This window comes from Haliotis rufescens, unplaced genomic scaffold (assembly GCF_023055435.1).
Source record: "Haliotis rufescens isolate VD_foot unplaced genomic scaffold, xgHalRufe1.0.p SCAF_8, whole genome shotgun sequence".
Lineage (NCBI taxonomy): Eukaryota > Metazoa > Mollusca > Gastropoda > Lepetellida > Haliotidae > Haliotis > Haliotis rufescens.
Window position 1 is genome coordinate 2,763,002 of NW_025964372.1, and position 26,880 is coordinate 2,789,881.

Below are 26,880 nucleotides of genomic sequence, written 5' to 3' on the forward strand. Positions count from 1 at the left end.
TCGACCACGCAGTTGGGATACGATGCCATCGTCAACCAAGTCAGGGAGCCTGACCACCCGATCCCGTAGTCGCCTCTTACGACAAGCATAGTCGCCTTTTACGACAAGCATTGTCGCCTTTCACGGCAACAAAGCTTGCTGAAGACATATTCTGCCTGTGAATGGAAAGTAAATCAGTTGTTCAAGAAATGCTGTATAAGAGAAGTCCTCGGGTTTCAGAAAACAATTTCGTTCGCGGGACATGCTAGTTTTTATGGAATAAAGTGTGTTGTGGGTCCAAGCAGATTTCTATGACAGCGGCCTGTTAACGTTACCATTTAATCTGGGCCAGACAAACCAGTGATCAACATTATGAGCAACGATCGATCTACGTTGACACGCTATATATCAAGCCGAGACTACTCCCTGCCTATTTAACCCGTGAAGATCCGGGATAGAATAGGTCTTCAGCAGCCCATGCTTGCCGTAAAAGGCGACTATGCTTGTCGTAAGAGGCGACTGTGCTTGTCATATGAGGCGACTATGCTTGTCGTAAGAGGCGACTGACGAGGTCGGGTGGTCAGGCTCGCTGACTTGGTTGAAGCATGTCATCGATCCAAATTGCTTAAATCGATGCTCATGATGTCATTCACTGGATTGTCCGGTCCATATTCGATTATTTACAGACCGCCGTCATATAGCTGGAATATTGCTGAGTGCGGCGTAAAACAACAAACCAGCCAACCCTTTCTATTTAGACGCTTCGTGTGACAAGACAATGTACCTGGGGGCCTATTGCAACACGCCCCTGTCGGGACAAGTAACTTAGACTGAGATTTCATACTGAATGCTTCACCATGCGTGCTCGTGAGCTTGGAGCTAACTTTTTTATTCATATGACACTCTTTATAAGAATAAAAGATGAAAAATATATTTCAACATTGAAGTATTGGCATCCGAGAACCAGAGAAACATTTCATGGCATCCGGCGTACTGCACTGCGGCATCCGGAACAACAGGGGCATCCAAAATGGGGTTGGCATCCCTATTCCCACTAGGTCATATTGTCCACCCTATAAGTTGACCTCGCTTGCCCACAAGCCTTGGTTATCCGGAGAGGGGTTCAGAAACGCGAGAATACCTGATGACCAATGAAATATTTTTTTCTCCATCATCGATCGGTAAACACGTGGTGGTAATCATTCTCTTTGAAAGCTGTTCTCCAAACGCAGAAACATCCTATAACGGCATAATTGTCTCACGTGCCAGTCATGAGGGGGGAGGGGATTTGGGTGTGGTTGGTTCCGACCCCGGGGATTTGTCAAGAGGCTGGAAGGCAGAATGTTCACTGCCCAGGGAGAGGCGTGGTGTGGGCGGCGTCAAGGCCTCACGTTGAGAGGTCAGACGGCTGAGGTCACTCGTGCTGGCCAGTGACGTGGGTGGTAACCCTGGCAACAGTCGGAATGTCTCCATCGGTGTGTGTGTGGGGACAGGAAGCGTGGGGTAGCGGAAGACGAAGGGAGATGATGTGTGGAGGAGCTTCAGACGCTGGTGACGTCGCCATTTCGCCCGTCTGTTGGAAAACCACACCTGAAAAATAATGATATTTCAGATTGCAGTGATTATTCAGATTATAATCAATCGCCTTTTCTTCAATGATCTATGGAATTCCTTGCGTGTGATTCAGGAACATAATATATGCTTCTTGATAGTGCGGAAATCATTTAATATTTAAGTACCGTCCATACAAACGAGTTAATCGGCGCCAACGAGGTGAGGTGAAATTGGGTTTAACGTCGCGTCCAAGATTATTGCACTTATATAGCGACGTGCATGCACGTATGTGTGTGTGTGTGGCTGCTTGTACTAGTCCGGACTGATGCCGATTTATAGTGCTAGGCCACTGAGATACCATGCCGCAGTTTAACATGAGTACCCCACTCAGACACAGTATACTGACTCCGAGCCGACCAATCCTTGTTTAAGCCCCTTAATGCCGAGCGCCAGACAGGGTGACAACAAGTACCATCTTTTAACGACTTTTGGTATGACGCGGCAGGGGATCGAACCCCGGACCTTCCGCTCTCCGGGCGGACGCTCTACCACTAGACCACGGAGGCGGTCTCCACACCAACGAAGCACGATGACGTACAAGTCGCCGAGCCTGACCACCCGACGCTCTAAAGGTTCAAACACGCATACATCACTCGGGGTCACCCCACTTAAAGTGAGCAGTCAATTATATCATTTCTCTGAGGCAGTCCCCTTGAGGACTGGGTAGAAATGTTCCCCAGCGCACCGACGGTGTGGACAAGTGCTGATAATGTCAGTCACTGGATTGTCTAGTCCAGACTCGATTATTTACGGGCCGTCGTCATATCGATGGAGTATTACTGAATGAGGCATTCAACTACAAACAGACTCGCTGAGACGGGGTTTCAGAAGCCCATCCTTTGGTGTTTACATTTCACAACTTTTGAGGTCCAATCGAGCATGTTTATTCTACAAAGATTTCAAGAGCGTCATACGATTCTTGCTCAAAAGATTTTATTCAGGATTACCACTTTCAAATCCTTAATAGAGCTTTCAAAAAGTTTTATGATAGACGTGACATTTCCAAATGAAACGTATCAGTGACAAAAATTATGTCCGAAGCAATTCTCTGTTTTGACCTGTACCGTGTGCCTCCGTGTTTTTCAGGCGAACAGTTGACATGCCTGTGCATGTGTTTGTGACGCGTGTCACCGGTAGGTCTGGATACAATCACCGTTTCACGGACCCTGGTACGTATACCGTCACTATTTGATCGTCATTCATAACTACATGGTACAGTCGGAATCATACAATGGACTCTGCTTGTAGCATACATTTGTTATGATTATGGTTATTGTTGTTGTTTGCTGGGCATGGGTTGTGTCTCACCTGCACTCTGGCCTCCGAAAGGTTAGTTTTGGAAGCGAGGTCTTCCCGGGTGGCGACCCCGGGGTAGTGAGTCCTGTGGAACTCCTTCTCCAGCACCTCCAGCTGTTCCTGTGTGAAAGTCGTCCTGTTCCTCCTCAGCTTCTGGTGATGGTCGGAACTGTCGGGGCTGCTGCCGAGTGGATCTGAAAGATTGAGTGAGTGAGTGAGTGTGGTTTAGCAATATTCCAGCAATATCACGGCGGGGGACACCAGAAATGGGTTCACACAATCGAACCCGGGTGTTCGGCGTGACCAGCGAACGTTTTAACCACTAGCCGACCTGTTTGGTTTCTCTATCTGATGCCCAGCGCTAGGCAGGGAAACAACAAGTACCATTTGTACGTTCTTTGGTAGGACGGAGCGGGGATCAAACCACCGACCTGCCGCTCTCCAGGCAGACGCTCTTATAATCGACCACTGAGGCGGTCTCTAGGCAGACGCTCTATTCACTAGACGACGGAGGCGGTCTCCGGGCAGGCGCTCTATCCACTACACCATGGAGGCGATCTCCGGACACACGCTCTATCCACTACACCACGGAGGCGGTTTCTAGGCAGACGCTCTATCCACTACACCACGGAGGCGGTTTCTAGGCAGGCGCTCTATCCACTTCACCATGGAGGCGATCTCCGGACACACGCTCTATCCACTACACCACGGAGGCGGTTTCTAGGCAGACGCTCTATCCACTACACAACGGAGGCGGTCTCCAGGCAGACGCTCTATCAACGACACCACGGAGGCGGTCTCTAGGCAGATGCTCTATCCACTACACAACAAAGGCGGTCTCCGGGCAGACGCTCTATCCACTACACAACAAAGGCGGTCTCCGGGCAGACGGTCTATCCACTACACAACAAAGGCGGTCTCCGGGCAGACGCTCTATCCACTACACCACGGAGGCGGTCTCCGGGCACACGCTCTGTCCACTACACCACGGAGGCGGTTCTGTTCTTTTAAAGGTCGTCATCGACCGCTAATTCCAAGCCCTGCTTAATCCCAGATCGATGTTAAGAGTATCGTAATATTTATAGTTTCACGTGTTTTTCTGCATATACGTACTAACTGTACGTTCTAAATCTGGTATCGTGTGTTTCTAGTCACGTGTTGCTTTAGGTCTGTAAGCCTTTAAGTATCACTCGATGGCGATGAAATGTGGAACTTGAGACAATCGTGGCGCGAAGTCATCTAAAGGTTCTACTACACCAAATCAGTACCAGTTTGGAGAGTGCGGTTTTCGTAGGGAGCCTTCAGTGCAGATCGAGAGATATCTGCAGGCTGTGATTGGAGGATATTCTGTAAGATTTTTATGTCTTTCAAATGTACATCCATCCAGTTATTAAAACTGACCATGTTTTTCTATATTTAGTACTGTCTTTTTCAACATGATGACTTATGCTGAATGTGACCACAGCTATTTTCAAGTAGGTGACATTTGGTGCGAAACTGGGGGTGGTGTGTTTAGCTTCCGGTACTCGGAAAAGGAGCTGGCTAAGCTAGTCATTTTTATTTTTTTTATTGCTGCTCTAAGGCCAAACTGTGCACACACGTACAGGTAATAGCTGTTGAATGCTTAGTTATTTAAAAAAAAATCATAACGTTACTATAGAAGTAAAGCAGACTTGAAAAATGAAATTACAATATTTTTGACATATTTCAGTAGCAACACTAACCTTCGTCTGAAGATTCACAATCTCTCTCCATAATCCAAGGGTCTTGGGGTTTGACAAAGGGGCGACTACTCTGATGAAGGCTTGTAGGCGGCGCCACTGCTGGTCCCCATAAAGGATGATAAAGAGGCTGCAGCACGTGCGTCGCCATCTTAGCGTACTCTGCGGCTGCGCGTTCTGCTGCTCTGTTCCGGAGGATACGGTTGATTGAGCTGACGCTGGGGAGGTTGGACTGCGTGCACACGCCTGAGCAAGAATATATACCAATGCGTTATATAGGAATATATAACGGTGTTTAATGTTTGTTTGTTTGTTTGTTGTTTAACGCCGTACTCAGCAATATTGCTGCTATTCTGTAAATAATCGAGTCTGGACGAGACAATTCAGTGATTGTTATCATGAACATCGATCCACTCAATTGGGATACGATGACATGCATCGACCAAGTCTGCGAGCCTGACCACCCGATCCCGTTAGTTGCCTCTTACGACAAGCATTGTCACCTCTTACGACAAGCATGGATTGCTGAAGACCTATTCTACCCCGGATCTTCACGGGTCGTGATTTCTGTAAGAATATATGACAATGTCTTCTATAAGAATACATGACAGTGTCTTTTACGCCGACACCAGGTTGTTTGAGAAATTATTTTGATATCCAGTCATTCAAGCCGAACAATTTCTGTGAATAGAGGAGCCATTGAAATTTGCTTGGACCCACAACACAGCATATTCCAGAACAACTAGCATGTCTCGCGAACGAATTTGAAATTTCTGAAACCCGAGGACATTTCTTATGCAGCCTTTCGTAAACAACTGATTTACTTTCCATTCAATCACGGGGTAGAATAGGTCTTCAGCAACCCATGCTTGCCGTAAAAGGCGACTATGCTTGTCGTTAAAGGCGACTCGGTTGGTCAGGCTCGCTGACTTGGTTGATGCATGTCATTGTATCCCAATTGCGTGGGCCGATGCTCATGATATCAATCACTGGATTGTCTGTTCCAGGCTCGATCATTTACAGACCGCCGTCATACAGCTGGAATATTTCTGAGAGCGGCGTTAAGCAGCAAACAAACAAACTTTCCAATCACTGGTTTATTTGGGCCCAGTCTTCATTATCTACAAGCAGCCGTCATATACAGTCAAGTCCCGTTAATCCGACATCGATGGTTGCATATGATTGTGTCGGATTAACGAGTATGTCGGATAAACGAAATTTAGAAGTATCAACGTTCGTGATCGAAAATCGGATAACTACATAATAGATAAGGATTCAAACACGTTATAAAAAATATAAAATATATATTCATATTGTTATATTACATTGTTGGCGGAATGTGTTTTCTAACCATGCAACCTCTAAAGTTTAACACAAACAACTGTTACGGGCTGTATGACCGATTCAAAATAATTTAAAAAGCATAGTCTGGTATGGAAGTCACAACTTTGAAACTGGTACCCAAAGCTTAAGAAAGCTGCTTTCTAAGTGGCTAACGTCGACTTCCTGTTGGTTATTTCATTGGTCGGTCATAGTTCGCGAAAGGTTGTATACTGAACAAAGAAAGTAAGGGATCATGAATGTTTTGGGGGATATTTTTTGCAGTGAAGACTGAACACACAATGTCTTAAAAATATCCCCAAAATATCCATCATCCCAAACTTTTTTGTTCAGTATAGTAGGAATAACAAACAGTAATATCACGAAATACAGTCGAGCACCCTTAGTTCGTTGTTACGCTACAAAAAAGTCGGGTCCATTTAGCTCACCTTCCGCTAACAGTCTGTCTCGGATTTCCCATGCAAACATTGTGGGGTTGTTCCTCTTGAGGTCCTCGATCTTGGACACGACACCAGGCGTCGCCACCTTGGGCTTGCTTCCACCGATGCTGTTACATCTGAACGTGAAGGGATCATACAGACGACCTGAGAATGGAGAGAGAGAGGTGTTGAGCGAGGAAAGCTCCTGGAAAAAGGGATAACCTTGACATTAGGATGTCCGTGGTTTATTGATTTCTCTTCTCAAACACACCTTGACACATTCCGACGTAAAAAAATAAAATTTTCGTATCTCAATTTTCCCCGCCACTGTGGAAAATTATGCCCCCATATGAAAAAAAAATACCATTGCACGTTCATAAAAAAACCCAGGTCAGCTTGATTTTTATTAAGCTATGTTTATTAAAAATTCATATCCGAAGCAAAGGGACTCCATGTACGCCATGTATTATTTTAAAGACTGGCAACGGGTGTTTTCAACTTTAAAATGTCAACAAAAAAGTTTCATAATTAGTGAAATATTATTATTTTTTTTTTATTTCGCCCGCCCACTCTCTTGCTGGTTGAGTTTGGAGATGAGAAACACACAATAAAAGACATATAGATGGCCTAAGAGTCGAGGCCCTAGATGAGGTGGGCGTAGGGGTTCTAAACATTAAAAAACGTGGGATAAGGATCCACCAGTATTGGCTGGTTTGCGGGATCTTCATGACGATCGCGTAGCTATTTCGTTCATAAAGATAGAAGACAATTTGTATTTTAATGAAATCATTCAGATACGATTGCAGAATTCAGTTTTTGATCAGTTTACAAGAAAAAAATCAAATATTTTATAACAGATTCCACATAATAATTTCTAATATATCCAAATCGTGACTTTAAGCATGCTTTTTCAGCCCAATTTACAACACTTCAACATGGCAGGGGCCACGTAGTTGCATATTTATATCTTACAGTTTCTATGGAACAAATTTAATTTTACCCCAAATTACCCAATTACAGGTAACGTTTTGCACACTGTTGCACGAATGGGTGGTGGTTTAATAGACATAATCAAATCTAACAACAGTTCCTTCAATTTTCAATTGCATAAAAAGTTATGTTTTCGAATTCATTAATTGTGGCAAATGTATTCAAAATACAAGCCTTAATTATCTGTCATATGTGGTAATAAGGGTTTTTTAATTAAACGGGAAGATGGGGTTAATCTGAGCATAAAATGTCACGATTGGAATACCCGTCAATACGTTACGAGTGCCTACAAATACATATATGATTTTAATTTAATTAATTTATGAAAAAAAATAGAATATTTAAAAAGTTAAAGTGCTTTTAAGTGCGGTTGTTTTAAAATCTCCCATTTTCTGTTCCACGCAATTAATCCTAGAATGGCACGCTTGCTTTGAAATACCAACTGTGTTTTGAAACCTATTCGAAAGCTTAATAAGCCGTAACTTGTCAACTGTTTAGAAACGTGATTAAAAGTGATCGGATCATGTGATGTATGGAACCAGTTAATTCAAATGGGTTTTTTTGAAAGTGCAATGACTGTCACGTTTTAATGTAATTCTAATTTATACTCTATCTATGATATTTGTAAAGGAGCGCTGTTCGAACTATACCAGTGATCACCAGTTTGCCATTAGTTCACACATGTTGCCCACTGATGGAAATATGGCTACTTCTCTTGCACTACACGAATTATAATTGCGGTTTCTGACGCAGCTGTGCTCTGGGAAACAGTTTATTTTATTCCTTTTTAAAAAAAAAAAAAAATTAGAAAGTGATAGTTTTGGAAATATGTGCATAAGCGACAATAACGCCTGCAGTTTTTAGTAAAAACTATTGAAAGTTGTTGATTTGTTTTTGGATAATTATTGTTATTTTTATTCATACGTTCGATATGGGCAAACACATTCCACATGCTTCAGATTATATCAAAGGTATTATATACAATGTGTCGTCATTGTTCGCACTACTGCGGTTTATGATCACAGAGACCGTCAGCGCCACACCCGGGTGCTCCCACGCCCGGGGTCAAATAGGTTGTTGGGTGGGCTCGTTACCCCTCGCATATTTCCATCTACCCACCTCCCCCCGGACGAAGTCACGCGCCCCCCACGCGCTGCGCACGAGCCAAATCCCCTTCTCGGCACGCGCCGCCACCTGTCGGAACGGTTTGTTTTAAGTGAATTAATATAGTGACAATACAAGCATTAACAGGTGTTTAGATTTGCGTTCGTAAGGCCGGGGAAAACGCCGAGATTACACAGCAATATCTGATCGAGTTGACTTGGAACGTGATAATCAGGTTTGAGAAAAGACTGGGAGTTTGTCGTCGCGACGCGCGCGAAGAACACTTACGATAATGATACAGAGGGCTTAGTGGTCGTTTAAGCGATTTCCGATACATAATTTGCTCTGAAAATAATAAGACGCACACACTAGCATAAACAGTGCCCTGTTTTCCAACAACCTTTGGCGTATTTGTTGAGTGAACACTTACCCCAGACAATAAACAATGTGTTCTATTCTCCCCTGATCAGTTTTGTGCTTTGTGTAACTTGTCGGATCACTAGCCGTATTGATTTTCGTCGTTGCGTGCTCAACACGAAACTGATGCGGAAAGTCATGTTTGAAAAGGGAGGATGGCACGGTTCCTGCAACTGCGGAAGTTCTTTATGCATGTTCTAAGTAGTTAGACTATATTCCGCTTCATACCCTATATAATTACCCCTTTGCCAAGAAGCAACAAATACAGAATGATCACAATTATCCTCCAGAACGGTCCCGGAACTAAAAAAGGTTTTCTTGAAATAAGCTATGCACATAATTCTCTTGGTTGTAATAATAATTAAGTAATGGTTTCAATGACAATTTTGACATGTAGCGGCCATAACATTTCCGAGTCCCGTGATGGGATTCGAACCACGGACCTTCTGATCCGAGGTCGGACGCCTTGTCCACATAACCAAAGAGGTTAACCCCGTCAGCATGTTGACAAGGTAAGGATGTCATCTGTGGGATGACTCCACGCCCTGCTACAGAAATATTACCCGGAAATATAATAATTAGCTTATTCTTTTCTATAACCCAAAGAACAGAATTTTATAACACTTAAATTAAATTCTAATACGAAACAGATGTGACGGTTGTTACAGCACGTGGAATTCTATAGGTGATGTTTTTTCGGCTCATATGTCACAGGACCCGTGAAGACCCGGGGTAGAATAGGTCTTCAGCAACCCATGCCGTAAAATGCGACTATGTATGTCGTAAAAGGCGACTAACGGGATCGGGTGGTCAGGCTCGCTGACTTGGTTGATGCATGTCATCGATCCCAATTGCGCGTGGATAGATGCTCATGATGTAAATCACTGGATTGTCTGGTCCAGAATCGAATATTTGCAGACCGCTGTCATATAGCTGGAATATTGCTGAGTGCAGCGTAAAACAAGAAACAAACAAAAATATAAAAACAATCATGTCACAGATATTGTCACGTGCATTTGTTTTAAAAGAGTCACTTTTCGCAGAGGAAAATATTCTTTTAAACCACATAATTACGTTTCCGTAATGATTGATGGCAATATATTAATACTGAACGTTTTTTAATCACAAATATTAAAACTTTTTGTTTTCTTATACAAAAATATTTGGGCATCTTTATTGTCTTATATATACTACACATTGTAACACATACCGTTTTATCATAAAGAAATAAGAACATCGGTTTGATATCCGAATTTCAAATGTTATAAATATATATAATATATAAGTTATCTTCCCGTCAGATTGACTAAAGGTTATTATGAATTTCAAAAGGGCTTACAAAATATCCCAATAGACTAATTATGTATGGATTAGAAGTAAAAGAAATAAAAACATATACCATGAATAGACTGACCGTCGTTGTCTCTCAATACTGCCATTTTCAGTCACTGAGTGATAAAATAGAGCGTGCACATGTCTGGAATTCGTCATCAAATATAATAAGTGGTAAGCTAACTGCAAAATGACTGAAATATTTGGGCGTTTTGTAAATTACCTAAGTGGAAATTCCAGTCAATTTACATATTGACTGTAACCAGAGACTTTGAACCTATATATTCCCGTAACATATACCCGTTGTCATGGGACCTCCTGTTACATTGCGCACGTGCTTCCGATGTGCGGGCGAGTGTTTATCGCGCTGCTGTCAATCACGTGTGCTGATGGACTTTGATTACACTTTGTAATCGAAACAAGTCACTGAAATTGACAAGAAGCGGCCGATTCAATCTGTTTAGTGAGTATATGGTTAATTATAGGAACTCATTATTGGCAGTAAATAAAAACATGCGCGCCTATATGTTAGCAGAGAATATAACTTACATATAGGAATACATAATTTTTATTTACTGACCTATAACGAGTCGCTGGGGTTATTATATATATTTACAGTTTCGTTTTTTCAAAATTTGCCAGTATTAGTTCACGCCACTCTACATGACGATTCACACACAGTAGTGTAGCTCGTCACGCCGAATACCCGGGTTCGATTCCCACATGGGTACAATGTGTGAAGCCCATTTCTGGTGTCCCCCGCCGTGATATTGCTGGAATATTGCTAAAAGCGGCCCAAAACCATACTCACTCACTTCCGTTAAACCACAACTTGAACTCTCACGTTTAAGTATTTATAAATATTTATATAGAACTCTCAGGTATTTATAAATATTTATATAGAACTCTCAGGTATTTATAAATATAATACACCATCCTAAACAAAATACAAAATGGCCTAAACATCCATCTGTCCACCTCAGAACCAGAATAATTTGTAAGTGGTTTCGCGATAATAATTATTTTCATGTTAAGATTATCAGGTGATAGTCTCGAACAAATACCCTTTTCTGTGTTAAACAGCTGTTTCTAGACCAACATTTTATCCTTAGATAAGTCGCGAGTACTATTTTGTTGTGGTATTTAATTTGAAAACACCAACCCCAATCTCTCAGCCCTAATGGATGCAAAAAATGATGCATCTAGTTTGTGATTGTTTGTCAGTGACGCATGTGTTTATAAGCTTTTAGCAACAATGGACGAAATATAATGAATATTTTATCACAAATATCCATTTTAGTCTAACAGGAACTCGATCCAATTGTATAGATATGAACAACATTAATCCACTTCGTATACACATATTGATCCCATATGTCGTAATAGTAATAGCTAGTTATTGAAATTGTCGTCGATTTATTATAACCATATGTCATTGAGCTATCGCCTTTGTCCGCGCACACAGCCCTCTTCGTTGTTATGTATGAAATCAATAGACGTATATTAAACATATCGCTCGCAAGATCCACCGATACGAAATATAATTACCCACAATCTGCAAATTTATCTTCAAATGTCTAAAGCCTGAAGCTTCCGCTAGCAGTGATTCCTGTCACCGCCCCAACGGAAAATGATGAACGCTTTACCGATTCTCAACTTCAAGCCAATCAGGACACGTTATAATTGATGTTAGCCAATCAGAGTGTGACAATGACGCCCGTCATCCCACGTAGCGCTTTGTAATCACCGATCGCAAAATGGGTCTGTTAACACAAGATAAGCGTTAATTAAGTATATTTGATTGTCACATGTTATATATCTGATAAGTTGGTTCAAAAGGGTTCATCGCGTGTCGGTATTGACTGGTCTGCACCTGTTGTCGACGCATGCTCAACAGTAGGAAGAGGTGCTCCATTCTCACGAGACGCTTAAAGCCACAATGGGTTATTATTTGCGCAGATAGGACAAGCAAATGTTCGAAACATGATTTGTTTGTTAACATGTGTGGGAAAGGATTTTGTATGACACTCTGGTTTCATGACGTCAATTGCAAATAAATGGACAATGCATTGTGTACGCTTCAACCGACCCAATAATATTCTACCGACCTATTACGTGTGTATTTGTAAAGCACATGGTTGCTCAAAGATCCAACCTATAATATATTAAATTTTCTAACCATGTGACATGGTTTCGGCTTTTTCAGCAACTTAACGTTGTCTTGAATCGAGTTTATTGTATATATTGCCCCGTGCTTCAATTATGTGTATTTTATTACTCAAACGAGTATTTCGATCGAGAGAGAGAGAACCTTAAAAAATTATATTTTACATAATATATACGAATAGACACAAATTCCACATATACACACACAACTACAATGTATAAACCCTATCATGCAAATACAGTAAACTACGGTTATAACGAACACGCTTATAACGAACTGACGGATATAACGAACTTACTTTTTGGTCCCGACTACTTGCTGTAGTCATGCTGTATATGTACTTATAACGAACTACGGTTATAACGAACTAAAAATAGTAGTCCCTTTGAGTTCGTTATAACCGTAGTTTTCTGTACATTGATATATACAGTTAACGTATGTCTAACGGATTTATATGAGTTTAAGACGGATCCAGTGTGTATTCATTTATTTGATCTAAAAATCATTTTTTTGTCTTCGCGAATACACTCCCACATAATACGTGTAACCCGTCGACATACCGGAATAGTCGGAACAGAAAGAAAAATGGATATTAAGGCTTTATATAAACTAAACGGAAAGCGTCTTGGATCACGAATATCTTTTGGATAGTTCAATGAAATTTGCGAGAAATATATCCCCAAATAAACTACAAATCAAACATCAGATTTTTCACAAATATGAAGATGATTAGGGCATTGAGGACATGCGTTGCGGTGGCCAATTATGTGATATACAAGATCAAATATACCCCGTTAAAATAAAAAAACCCATACACATTCGCTTCGTTTTTAAATTGTACACAATAAACTCTGTACTCATTTGTTGATTAATGGCAACTGTCAAAATTTCAATTGGTCCTTATTTAAAATAAAAAAACATACACATTCGCCTCGTTTTAAAAAAATGTAAATTGGTCCTTATTTTATGTAAAGACTGCCCAGGGTTCTGATTTAAAAATAATTGAATAGTTACAATTAATAACTGTCAGCTATCATGTTTCCTTCCCATGGCTACAATACCAAAACTCACTTTTGCAACTTCATGAAATGCAAATCGAAATACGATGTAAATGGTTTATCATGGTGTTTCTTTTTCTCAGCATCTACAATGGCACATTGAATACGGATCAAGAGATATTTTTTATCCACCTGTCCATAACACTGCGTGCAGTCTTACAAAACGCAAACACACGAGCGCGTGCGCAGCCAACCAGAACGCTTCGTCAATTAGGAGAAAAAACCCACAGAACAGATAGTTTCATTGTCGTAAACATTTACATCTATTTAACCCAGGAAAAAAACTTTATTGATTTTATATTGTCTTTAAAACCAACCCGCATAACGGTAATTTAACTTACCATCACTCGACACTTCGCAATTCGTTTGATAAAGTACAGTTTCAAAGGGTTGGGACCACACTATCATTTAGCTGAAATTATTATATATTGCGATATTATGATAAGGCATGGAGTAAACCCTATATCAATGACGAGCGAAATATGCGAGTTTAAGGCAGCCCCGTATATATAAATATTATAATACTGTTATTATCACTTCAGCTATGACAGGTAATGGACACCGCCATGTTGGGTTTGTTTTTTGATTCCACTTTTCAGCTTGCATTCACTTTTACTAATAAAAAAACCAATAAAATGTTATCTGGGTTTTATCAAGTTGCATTTTTAATTAACCACCAAAAACCTAATGACTTATCATTACAAAGCACACGTCCCGGGGAACACGTTAAATTCGTGCTGTCGGTTACAAAGGATTTGTTCGTGATTTTAATGATGTTTTCGAAAATAAACTGAACACATCTGTTGCAAAGGTTTAAAGTGTAAGGGGACACGCGTACGTTTCATTGCATATCTGACTCGGGAGCGCCGTAAATGTTAAAATCTCCTATGTAACTATCGTCATCTGGGAACGCTGAAATCTGTTTACATGTTTTAATATCAAAGTTATATTAAGTTAAATTTGCATACCAAGAGATGCAAATTTATTAACAAACGGAATGGAAAGCAAGCAGATACATGTAACCATGGTGACACACGGCATCTTCATCATGCCATGGTCGTTTGACTTCGTAAATAATGCGACCATGTCACCTAATATCTATTGCGTCGTCTCCATACGTGACGTCATACCCGACAGGCAGGATTGTTACCGTTGTGGCGACGGGTGCACACTGATATCCGTCATTTTAGGGAGCTAAAATATTTTAAATATTTTTGAAAGAGTGACAGAAAATTAATACTATAAGGATCCTAACAAAAGTGCTTGGATCCAAAATTCAAGACGAATTCTTTTTGCTTTAAAGGCAGTGAACAGAATTTAGGGCGACCTACGAGCCTGAGTCAAATACGTATTGTACCGTGTGCTGTTATCTCAAAGTGGATTTTAAGTCAATTAGGAAATACAAACACCTGATTGTATCGAGTTTGAGGTTACCCTCACGAATTCGATCAAAGCGAACGCTTTAACATCTGTAAAATCTCTGAAAGACATGCTGAGTCTCGAACACTATTAAGAAATGACATAAAAAGATATTATTTAGGAATATTTCGTTTTTAATTATTTTATTACAAGGTACACGTGTCGTTCTTATCTATCGTGAAGATGTCGGATTTTTGTTAACAAACGTTAAGAATACCTAATTTCGTTTATCCGACATACTTGTTAATCCGACATAATCATATGCAACCAACCATGTCGGATTAACGGGACTTCACTGTACAAAGTTCCACGAATCTTTAATGAAGTGAGCGAATGCAGGATTCGTATGTATGTATAACAGCTACGGTGTTTCTAAACTTGTATAAAGGTCGGTATTGTTAACAACAACATTCCAGAAATAACACAACTTGGCACACAAAGAAAGGGCTTCACTTTTTGTGGCTTGTTTATAATAACAAAAACGGGCCGTCGACGTGACGACCGAACCGTTAAAGGCTACCATGTCTGCTCTAACAAAGAAGGGACTTCTAGTTTTTTTTATACTAATCAGCTAAAAAATACGGACTGCACCACAAATCACAATCATGATTGTGCAATTCAATTGACCAGTTACCCACAAATTAGCCATGCTGGAAGTTCACGCTAGTGATTCACGTAACGCACGTGCTTACCTTTTGAAATGTACACGGTAAAAAATCTGGTTGGTTGGTTGTTTTGATATTTAACGCCGCACTCAGAAATATTCCAGCTATATGACGGCGGTCTGTAAATAATCGAGTCTGGACCAGACAATTCAGTGATTGAGATCATGAGCATCGATCCACGCAATTGGGATCGATGACATGCATCAACCAAGTCAGCGAGCCTGACCACCCGATCCCGTTAGTCGCCCCTCACGACACGCATGGGTTGCTGAAAACCGATTCTTTCCCGGCTCTCGATGGGTCTAAATATCTGGTAATAAATCCCAACCAGTTATGACATACATTTTAGACAACCTTTCTCCTTTGTCACATTCGTTGGGAAACGTGTGTATTGCCCAAGAGAGGATAATGCCATATTGGGTCCATGCACGCTATTTACCCGGGGTGTGAACGATTGAACGAATTGTCGACGCAGGATGGTTGTCCAATAGCATTAACATCTATGACACATTTAAATATCAATAGTTAAATCGATGCCGAGCCACAATATTCATAGTATCAATAATAATAATAATAATAATAATAATAATAATAATAATAATAATAATAATAATAATAATATTAATAATGTTGATGATGATGATGATAATAATTTTCTTCAAACTATACATTGATTGAAGAATTACATGCGTCTATATTTGATAGATTTTTATATCATCATATAATTATAATTATTTATTAATATACATTCCTCCATAAAATCATTAACAATAATAAGAAGTATACGTCCTTAAATCAACAACGTCACATGCAATCAGCTGTACTGCTGAATGAACACTCGAAGGACGGGTAAACAAAAAGGGACAAAAATTGTAGATCCACAAAACATCTGTACTAAAAGCAGAATCCAGTGTTCGATTCTGCCTACATCAAAAGCATGTGTATTTAAATCACTATCAGCTTTGTCGTGTTAAATAATGCGAATGAATCACTGTCGAACGGTAGACGCATTGACTGAACTATCGCAATACCGTTGCAGTAGTTGTACCGTTATAACAATAGTATAGCAATAGTATTTTAACTATGGTAACGCTACCGTAATGGTAAAAATACCGTTGATTTTTACCCGTGTGGTAATCGCATCAACATATGCAAATTTTTACCTAGTTTATTTTTTTGGTTTTATCCCTGCTTTCCCCGCAGTCAAATAATTGTCTCTTTGTTTCAGAATTCGTTTTACACCATGTTAAAAACTTATATATTGTAGTTAAAAATACACGTATATCAATTTGGTCATACTTAGTTTGCAATATAAACTGCCGGCAAAGAAAGCATACACTTGACAATTGGATTTGACCAAAAATTAAAAACATTATCGAAACGTTGCTAGGATAAAAACAGTGGCCGAAATACTACCAACTTAATGTCCAAAAAACAACTATGACACCCGTATGAAATACATCACCATCGAATAACCATTTCTTGTTTGTTTTATTTTCAGCGACCATCAACATTTTCTTTTCCCCGGAGTTTATTAAACAAATTAGTAACAAAAACAGAAATAAAACTACTCACTCCATACTCTCTGCAGGTAGTCACGTGAGGCCAATGTGTGACGGGCATCACCTGGGGGTGGGGGGAACAGTGGGGGGAGGGGGAGGAAGGGGTTTGGTGGGGGGACGCGGAGGTTTGGAGGCGCTGGTGAATGGTTCAAAGACATTGTCTGTGAAGAAAAACAACACTTGCTTAATACGCATAGAATTAATAATTACCACTTGCTCGTGATTCCATTACGCATGTACACATTGAAATAAAATAATTCCATCTGCATAATTTCATTCCTTTAACATCAAAATAAATAAAGTATATAATATTGTTTTATCGATAAATCGAGAAATCTAGAGTTACTCGGCTGATGTATAATTAATATCGGTCTATATATTCACGGTGAACGTGAGTTATATAGTACATTTTCATTACCCGTTTCATAAAAATATTATCATAACGAAATATGTAATAACAAGTTGGTCAGCTGTATATACAGTGAGTACATTAAAAATACATGACTTAATAAATATTTTTTTTACAATAAATAATAACATATTTATGAATAAAAGAGAAAGAGAGAAATACGAAGAGAAATGAATGGAAAAAAGGTAATTTAAAAAGGACATTATGAAACTAAAACGTACATTATATTTTTTCACGTGCGTGTGAATTACATTGGCAGTTGAATATCTTGAAACAGTGTTCAAAATGCACATATTAACAACAGATCAACCTCTGAAAAGCTCCGTACTTTAAACCAAAGATGTGATTGAAAATATGCACAGTACAAAACTACAAAACCGATTAACCAACAGTTCTTTGGAATAATATGAAAATAAGACAATCGCGTTTTAAAAAATAGAATTCTTAAATAAGCGAGTTGCGCAGTGAACAAGTCTTACAAAAACAAGGTCCGGTATATGACTAAGTACTTACTTCAACGGTGTGAATGCTTTGCCGGCAAATTGACAATATGAGTATTTAATTGTATTAATCATACTTTTATACACGTAGACGCTCGCCCTCATCGATTATCCGCTGCTTGTCTACCTGCAGCCGAGGCGATCAACAGGTGCGCCTTTAGCCACGCCCACTGATGCAAGCTGGCCACGCCCCCGCTGTGACCGTGTCAAAGTAATGTCGGATTTACACGCTAGATAACCAGCCAAACTGAAGATTTCCTGATACGACTGACTGCTGGACGCTAAAAGTATTAATGATCACCATTTATCCGGCGATGATGACCTTCGCACGCGTTTGTGTAGTGTGACAGTTTATCAATAATTGTGAATTCTAAGCAGGACGGCCAATTACTGCTACAGGAACACTGTAATAACAAGTGGATTGAACGGCGGTAAAACTGTCAAACATAAACGAGTTTAATATTGTCTGCTAAAGCTACAATCAATCACTGAGAGTTTGACGGCTATTTATTTGATTGACTAAATAATTTGTTTAAGTAATATGTTTGAACATATCAGATAAATATGTGAATGATTACAAATATAAACATGAAAATAACATAGTAATAACGTCAGATAATTAAAACCAATACCTATCCAAATGATTAATTACAAACTTCGATTAATTAAGAATCGACGTGTGGATTTATGAACAAAAAGTTAAAAAATATGTATGAATAAAGATAAGATATGATTATTTTGTTTATACCTACAATTCGTAGGTAAACAAAGATATATACAATGCATGTAGGTTACTTTTAAAAATAATTGGGTCGCTCGGTAAGCGATATTCTGGGATGCCTATGCATATTTTCTCATATAATGTTGTTTATTTATATTGCGCATAATTAAATATTAATTAACATGTCTTGTATCGATCTACAAGCATCTTTTAACGTCTTTTGGTACAACGCGGCCGGGGATCGAGCCCCGGATCTTCCTCTCTTGGCGGACGCTCTACCATTTGACCACGGAGGCGGTCCCCTTACACGACGAATTAATCCTGATGCAATTGACTGTATTTACAGGACGAATCGACTAACTCTGATAGCATTTCAAGCTTTAAAAACTCAAATAATTAGGGAGGCGGTCCCCTTACACGACGAATTAATGCTGATGCAATTGACTGTATTTACAGGACGAATCGACTAACTCTGATAGCATTTCAAGCTTTAAAAACTCAAATAATTAGGGCCAACTTTGGCACAATAACTTTAGCTCACTGCCGGGTAAATACACTTGAAAATAGGATTTGACCAAAGAATTACAAACGTTATCGACATGTGACAGGGTTGACACGTCACAGTCGCCGAAACAGTGCAAACGGAAGGTCCAAAACAGAACAATGATACTGATTTCAAATACATCACCATCGAATAACCATTTCTTGTTTGTTTCATTTATAGCTACCATCAAACACTGGCGTATACTTTCTTCTGCCCGGGACCCCCTCCGTGGTGTAGTGGTAGAGTGCCCGCCCGGAGAGCGGAAGGTCCGGGGTTCGATCCTTGGCCGCGTCATACCAGAAGACGTTAAAAGATGGTACTTGTTGTTTCCCTGTCTGGCGCTCGGCATTAAGGGGCCAAAACAAGGACTGGTCGGCTCGGAGTCAGTATACTGTGTCTGAGTGGGGTATTCATGTTAAACTGCGGCATGGTATCTCAGTGTGTTAGCACTATAAATCGGCGTCAATCCGGACTAGTACAAGCAGCCACACACACACACGCGCGCATGCACGTCGCTACAAAAGAGCAATAATCTTGGACGCGACGTTAAACCCAACCTCACCTCACCTCACTTCTTCTTCCCAACAATTTCTGTCAAATCTTTCTTAAATACAAGATTGTCATTGCAAACAGGTCGATAAGAATATTTCTCTCGAACACCGACGATATTTTTCGATTCAAATGGTTCACTGGAGACGAATTCCTTCGTGTTTGACGTTTTAATAACAGCCGCAACACACGGACAGGTAGATATGTCTATGATTGACTTAAACAATGTTCACTCACTCACTCACTCATGTCATTTTTACCTGTTTTAATTTCGTAAATTGATAATGATGCCTTTCTTTGTACTCTTTTGTACTACCGTTGGTGTTTTTTAAGAGAATAAACTGCTTCTGTTTGTGTATGTGTGACCCCCCGGGATTCCCGGTTAGAACAGGTCACAAGCAGCCTCTGTCCTTATAAGGGGCGAAAAAATAGATCGGGTGGCCAGGTCCACTCACTCACTCACTCACTCACTCACCCACCCACCCACCCACCCACCCACTCACTCACTCACTCACTCACTCACTCACCCACCCACCCACCCACTCACTCACTCACTCACTACAATGCATATCAAAGAGAGGGTTACGATGCAGTTCTCGTGTATGGTTCTAGAATATATAAAATGAAATATTGTAAAGACGATATATCAACAACGAATGTACTCATATTTAACGATATTTTATCTTTATGATCCTTAAATGTATTTGTTTAAATTTGCAGACGGGGTTACTGGTGCGATTTTGACATTACTCCATTTGGTAAATCTGTCGCCAACATGAACGGAACAGAGATTGCTTCTATTCTAAAGCATTCCCTGAATTGATCACACGTGTATGCACATCACAATAAAAACAGCTTGTATTAAACGTGCTTTAAGTATTGTTGTAAAAATAAGCAATTTCAATTTTAATGAAACATATTTTAAGCAACATTTTATCACTCCAGAACAAACAATATAAATAAATATAAGTGTTTAACCTGGTATATATTTCATGTTTGACGTCAAACAAAGTGTGCATGTGTGTCAACGAGTATTTTGTCACAGATTTTCATGTTTTAAAAACTTTAAAAAAATGTATTAAAAAATTAAAAAATAATTTTACGTCAGTTAAAAACATAAAATAAGCAAATAAACATTAAAGTATAAGGCAGCATCTGTAGTGCCGCATGTTATACAGGGAAACAGTTCAAGCACGTGTGCGGTTTAGGTAATATTGCTTTAGCCTGGCGCGTGACTTATCCTGGCAAAACTCCAGCATTCTAAGACCTAACATGGTTATTAAAGATTGAGTGATATCATATCGGTAAAAGAACCTACGCTAGGGGGCGCGCTTAGGGTCTGATGACTTCACGTATGCAGGTGGCGCATGGATGTGTAGCCGCAAGCATACGCAAGAAGCCGAGATCGCTTTTATTGCTCGTTCAAACAAAGTAATAAAAATGTAATTATCTGCAAAAAAGGATTACGTGCAATGTGTGATTGATAAGATAAAAGCAATTGCTGGGTAGGTGTTTATTTGAACAAGGGGCAACTTTTTTGGGAGGACTTTGAAGTGAAATTTGTTTGGTACAATAGTAACAGAAACAAACAAACTCCTCTAAAGTGTGTGCCCATTCACTCAACATGTGTGCTTGTTCACTTGTGTCCCCAAAGATACAAATTTGCGTCGATTTTTATCACATACTAATTACACATTAGTTAGTAACATTACCGTGTAGTATACACTGTACTTTAAACCGTAAAGAGGGGTAGACACTAAACCATTCCATACTGTAACGCAGACACTAAACATAAACCTTAATTGCGGTCTACATTTCCGTGAGATCCGCGTGTAAAGTGCAGTCCCCGTGAGATCCGCGTGTTAAGTGCAGTCCATGTGAGATCCGCGTGTAAAATGCAGTCCCCGTGAGATCCGGGTGTAAAATGCAGTCCCTGTGAGATCCGGGTGTAAAGTGCAGTCCCCGTGAGATCCGCGTGTTAAGTGCAGTCCATGTGAGATCCGCGTGTAAAATGCAGTCCCCGTGAGATCCGGGTGTAAAATGCAGTCCCTGTGAGATCCGGGTGTAAAGTGCAGTCCCCGTGAGATCCGCGTGTTAAGTGCAGTCCATGTGAGATCCGCGTGTAAAATGCAGTCCCCGTGAGATCCGGGTGTAAAATGCAGTCCCTGTGAGATCCGGGTGTAAAGTGCAGTCCCCGTGAGATCCGGGTGTAAAGTGCAGTCCCCGTGAGATCCGGGTGTAAAGTGCAGTCCCCGTGAGATCCGCGTGTTAAGTGCAGTCCATGTGAGATCCGCGTGTAAAATGCAGTCCCCGTGAGATCCGGGTGTAAAATGCAGTCCCCGTGAGATCCGGGTGTAAAGTGCAGTCCCCGTGAGATCCGGGTGTAAAGTGCAGTCCCCGTGAGATCCGGGTGTAAAGTGCAGTCCCCGTGAGATCCGCGGGTAAAGTGCAGTCCCCGTGAGATCCGGGTGTAAAGTGCAGTTTCCGTGAGATCAGTGTGTAAAGTGCAGTCCCCGACAGATCAGTGTGTAAAGTGCAGTCCCTGTGACTAAGCAAACAGTTTTCCTATCTCATGACGTTTTTAGACGATTTACAGAAGCAAAATATTGCGAGAATCGAAAAATCACATTGTCAGATCACTTTTATTGCGCTATGGTATTGTGGAAAGTTGTTAATTCAGTCGATTTAATCGTGAACCACACTGTTCGGATCTTTAAGGTAATGCGGTATTTGTTCCTGTAGAACAGTGCAGTCTGGTTTAAGATTTTGTTTGTTTGTTTGATTGTCGTTTAATGCCGCTCTCAGCAATATTCCACCCATGTGACGGCGGTCTGTAAGCTATCGAGTCTGGACAAAACAATCCAGTGATTGACATCATGAGCATCTATCCACGCAGTTGGGATACCATGACATGCATTAACCAAGTCAGCGAGCTGAACCACCCGATCCCGTTAGTCGCCTTTTACGAGGAGCATAGTCTCCTTTTACGGCAAGCACGGGTTGCCGAAGACCTATTCTACCCCGTATCTTCACTGATCTCTGATTGAAGAAAGTTTCACAGTAGTGTATATCAGATCCTTTGATTTAGGTATATGTTCACCTTACCAGAATGTTGCCTCTTACATGGTAATGGCAACTTATATATACGGCTTGGAAGAAAATATTCCTTTTCAAAAGTTCACCTGGGTGTTTTTTAGACAGGTTCAAACTTATCAAAAACATCTCAGAGCTCATGCATAGAGTGAGTGAGTATGGTTTTACGCCGCTTTTAGCAATATTCCAACAATATCATGGCCGGGGACACCAGAAATGGGCTTCACACATTGTAGCCATGTCGGGAATCGAACCCGGGTCTTCGGAGTGACGAGCTAACGATTTAACCACTAGGCTACCCGACCGCCCCCTCATGCATAGAGTAATTAAATTGAAACAGTGTATGTTCTGTTTGTTTGTTGTTTAACGCCGCACTCAGCAGTATTCAAGCTATTTCTGTAAATAATCTAGTCTGAAAAAGAGATCTGTAAAATCGAGTCTGAACCAGACAATCCAGTGATTGACGTAATTCAGTCATCTACGCAATTGGGATACGATGACATGCATCAACCGAGTCAGCGAGCCTGACCACCCGGTCCCGTTAAGCATGGGTTGCTGAAGACCTGTTCTACCCCGGGTGTGCTCTCACACGACAGAGTGACTGAGGTTTGGTTTAACGCCGCTTTGAACAGTATTCCAGTTATATCACGGCGTGTCAGCTTGATGTGGGAGGAAAGCCCGACGTGATGCAGGTCTAAACCCAGACAGGATAGTGCGTGCGTGCGTGCGTGCGTGCGTGCGTGCGTGCGTGCTTGCGTGTGAGTGTGTGCGTTCCCAACCCCTCCTTTGTGAGGGTTGCCTTAGTCTGAGTTTGCGCTCGTTTCACAAAGCACCCGATTTGTCAACTTAAGAGCTTAGTAACTTTGCGATCAATGTTAGGCTGCATGGCATGGCATTGCTGAAAGTATTTATCGATATGATGTCAAAATCACGACAGTATAGCACTCCATTGCATATTTCTAACACAAATTACAAATTTTAGATCGATTTACACACCAGTCGAATGTCATTTCTATACATGAATGGTTACGAAACTACAGTAAACTACCTTTATAACGAACACGCTTATATCGAACTGGCGGATTGTAACGAAATGTATTTTGATCCCGTCCAATTGCGCTATATTTGCTGTATATATGTCTATAACTAACTACGGTTATAACGAACTAAAATTAGTGGTCACTTTGAGTTCGTTATAACCGTAGTTTACTGTATCGCTAAATTTCACCACACTGTAACCTACCTTTGATAATAGCATGCCTACGTGTTGTTTAAATTCATGTGTATTAGATGTATTTTATTAATCCTAGGTAAAATCATATAGCACAACAAATTCTGGATAACCAAGTTAGAGCAATTCACTTCAACTATTAACAATATTAACCCAATCGCGGAAAGAATCTCAAAACAAAAGAGACTTATGCCTCGACAGTTTGTCCGAATGATCATATATTGTGTACATTTTTCTTTGTATCTGGAAAACAGTACACTACGGTTATAACGAACTCAAAGGGACCACTTATTTTAGTTCGTTATAACCGTAGTTCGTTATAGACATATATACAGCAAATATACAGCAAATGGATCAAAACGCATTTAGTTATATCCGTCAGTTCGTTATAAGCGTGTTCGTTATTACCGTAGTTTACTGTACCAGAGTACGACAATTCTCGAAGACGGGGTCCTGCATGGACAATTGAACGTCAATAAACATACAGTAAACTACGGTTATAACGAACTCGACGGGACCACTAATTTTAGTTCGTTATAACCGTAGTTCGCTATAAGCATATATACATAACTACAGCATATAGTGGGGACAAAAAAGTAAGTTCGTTATATCCGTCAGTTCGTTATAAGCGTGTTCGTTATAACTTTAGTTTACTGTACATTCACAATGCACTACGGATATCGATTCAGTCATATCATACTCGTGGTTTGTACATTAATTGTTAATTCTTATCAGATAGTAACAGTACATTATTGGCATGAACACATGTTTAAGCTACAGCCTTCGTTCACAAATTATTGGATAACGTTTTCATCGGGGAAAATGTGTTCACCTAAAAAAAATCACAAGGAATTTCTCTTCTCTTCAAAGGAGGTTTTTAAAATAGAATATACTTAAATTCTAAGGTTTCGCTGAAAAGAGTTTTAAAAGCTGTCATCAATTGCGTAGTTTTGTTGAAACACGTGCCTTTGAAAATATGCAGATGAATAATTAGCGTACAAGTACATAGATACAGTAAACTACGGTTATAACGAACTCAAAAGGGACCACTAATTTTAGTTCGTTATAACCGGTGTTCGTTATAAGCGTATATACAGCATATATACAACAAATGGACGGGATCAAAACACATTTCGTTATATCCGTCAGTTTGTTATAAGAGTGTTCGTTATAAACGTAGTTTACTGAATTTCATATTTGATACTAAACACTGTGACATAGAAGACTAAACAACGCACAAGCTCATACACCAATTTCTTGACATAAAGCACAATGTTTTCGTTTCTTTTCGTTTGTTGTTTAACGCCGCACTCAGCAATATTCCACCTATATGACGGTGGTCTGTAAATAATCGAGTCTGGACCAGACAATCCAGTGATTGATATCATGAGCATCGATCCACACAATTGGCATTGATGACATGTATCAACCAAGTCAGCTAGCCTGACCACCCGATCCCGTTAGTCGCCTCTCACGACAAGCATAGTCGCCTTTTACGGCAAGCATGGGTTGCTGAAGACATATTCTACCCCGAATCTTCATTGGTCTAATTTCCAATGACTAATTACATTAAACAAGTGAAGTTATATAAAATTATGTTTCATTTTTAATATTCCATACTAAAATGCATCTGTAGAAGATAAGTTACTTTTAGTAATAAGCTTCATATCAATTTAGAGGCGGTCGGGTTAGTGGTTAAATAGTTCGCTCGTCACGCTGAAGACCAGGGTTCGATTCTCGAAATGAAGCCCATTTCTGGAGTCCCCCCGTGATATTGCTGGAATATCGCTAAAAGCGGCGTACAACCACTCACTCATATCAATTTAAGTTGTATTTTACGTATTTGTGTATGTGACATTCACATTGCAAGGTGCCCCACAAATGTTCAAGATCCACCCGCCCGATAGCTCTGTTCTGTCCACATGTTCTAAGAGGTATTCGGGACTTCAGAGGATTAAAGTCGAGCTGTTATGTATAACACGAAATTTGCATGTCACATGATTACAACCACCAGTGTGTCGGCATAGAGATGCACGTGCAGCACGCGCCTAACCATCCACGAGGTGCTTCACTGAGCGTCCACATACGCAACGTTGCGCTGGCCAACTATCCGACGAGGTCGGAATATTAAGGTGGGCTTATTGAACGTTGTTTGACCTGGGGCGGTGTCTATTTCTTGTGTGGGAAACCGCCGGCGCGTGGACATTGTAACAGTTGTTTGAAATTAATGTTCCGCTTCATTATATAAACACCCCCAGAGCAAATCGACTTAGGGGTGGGCGTCTATCACCGAGATTGTGATAGATTTCGTTCTTTGGTTAGCGCTATCGGCTCATCGGTTTACAAGCGAATGTATTCATAACACTGCTGTCTTTTGTGAAGATTGCCATGCGAGTGGTTCATTTCTCGTGCGAATCCACGACTCTTTTTCAAGCATTTAATCAGCCATCGTGCAGAGTAGCGATCGTAAGGCGTACCTCAAAACCACGCTCGCCTTGGCTTTTTTTGTACACCATATAAGTGAAGTTCTGTTATAAAAAAAACTTATTTTTAAAAATGATTATTGAGTATGTGATGTTGGATGTTTTGTTTTGTTTGTTTGTTTATTTGTTTGTTTGTTTGTTGTTTAACGCCGCACTCAGCAATATTCCACCTATATGATGTCGGTCTGTAAATAATCGAGTCAGCACCAGACAATCCTGTGATTGATAACATGTGCATCAATCCACGCAATTTGGATACGATGACA

The 26,880-nt window shown here is 40.4% G+C and overlaps 1 protein-coding gene across 1 annotated transcript; it reads right to left on the bottom strand.

Moving 5' to 3' along the window:
* Positions 1 to 619: 619 nt before the first annotated feature.
* LOC124144677 (paired box protein Pax-6-like) lies at positions 620 to 17,242 on the bottom strand. The gene is made up of 5 exons (XM_046514213.2): positions 17,098 to 17,242; positions 6,380 to 6,535; positions 4,614 to 4,856; positions 2,902 to 3,083; positions 620 to 1,569 (listed from the first exon to the last, which is right to left on the bottom strand). The coding sequence occupies exons 1-5, from the start codon at positions 17,240 to 17,242 to the stop codon at positions 1,249 to 1,251; spliced, it is 1,047 nt and encodes a 348-aa protein (XP_046370169.1). The 3' UTR covers positions 620 to 1,248.
* Between the last annotated feature and the right edge of the window lie 9,638 nt (positions 17,243 to 26,880).

Bases quoted from the DNA above. Each gene is read 5' to 3' on its own strand.
- LOC124144677 (XM_046514213.2), bottom strand. From the start codon at position 17,242: ATGTCTTTGAACCATTCACCAGCGCCTCCAAACCTCCGCGTCCCCCCA. The intron at 4,857-6,379 runs GTGAGCTAAATG...ATTCTTGCTCAG, and splicing joins AGACAGACTGTTAGCGGAAG to GCGTGTGCACGCAGTCCAAC. The intron at 1,570-2,901 runs GTGAGACACAAC...ATTATTTTTCAG, and splicing joins TTTCGGAGGCCAGAGTGCAG to GTGTGGTTTTCCAACAGACG.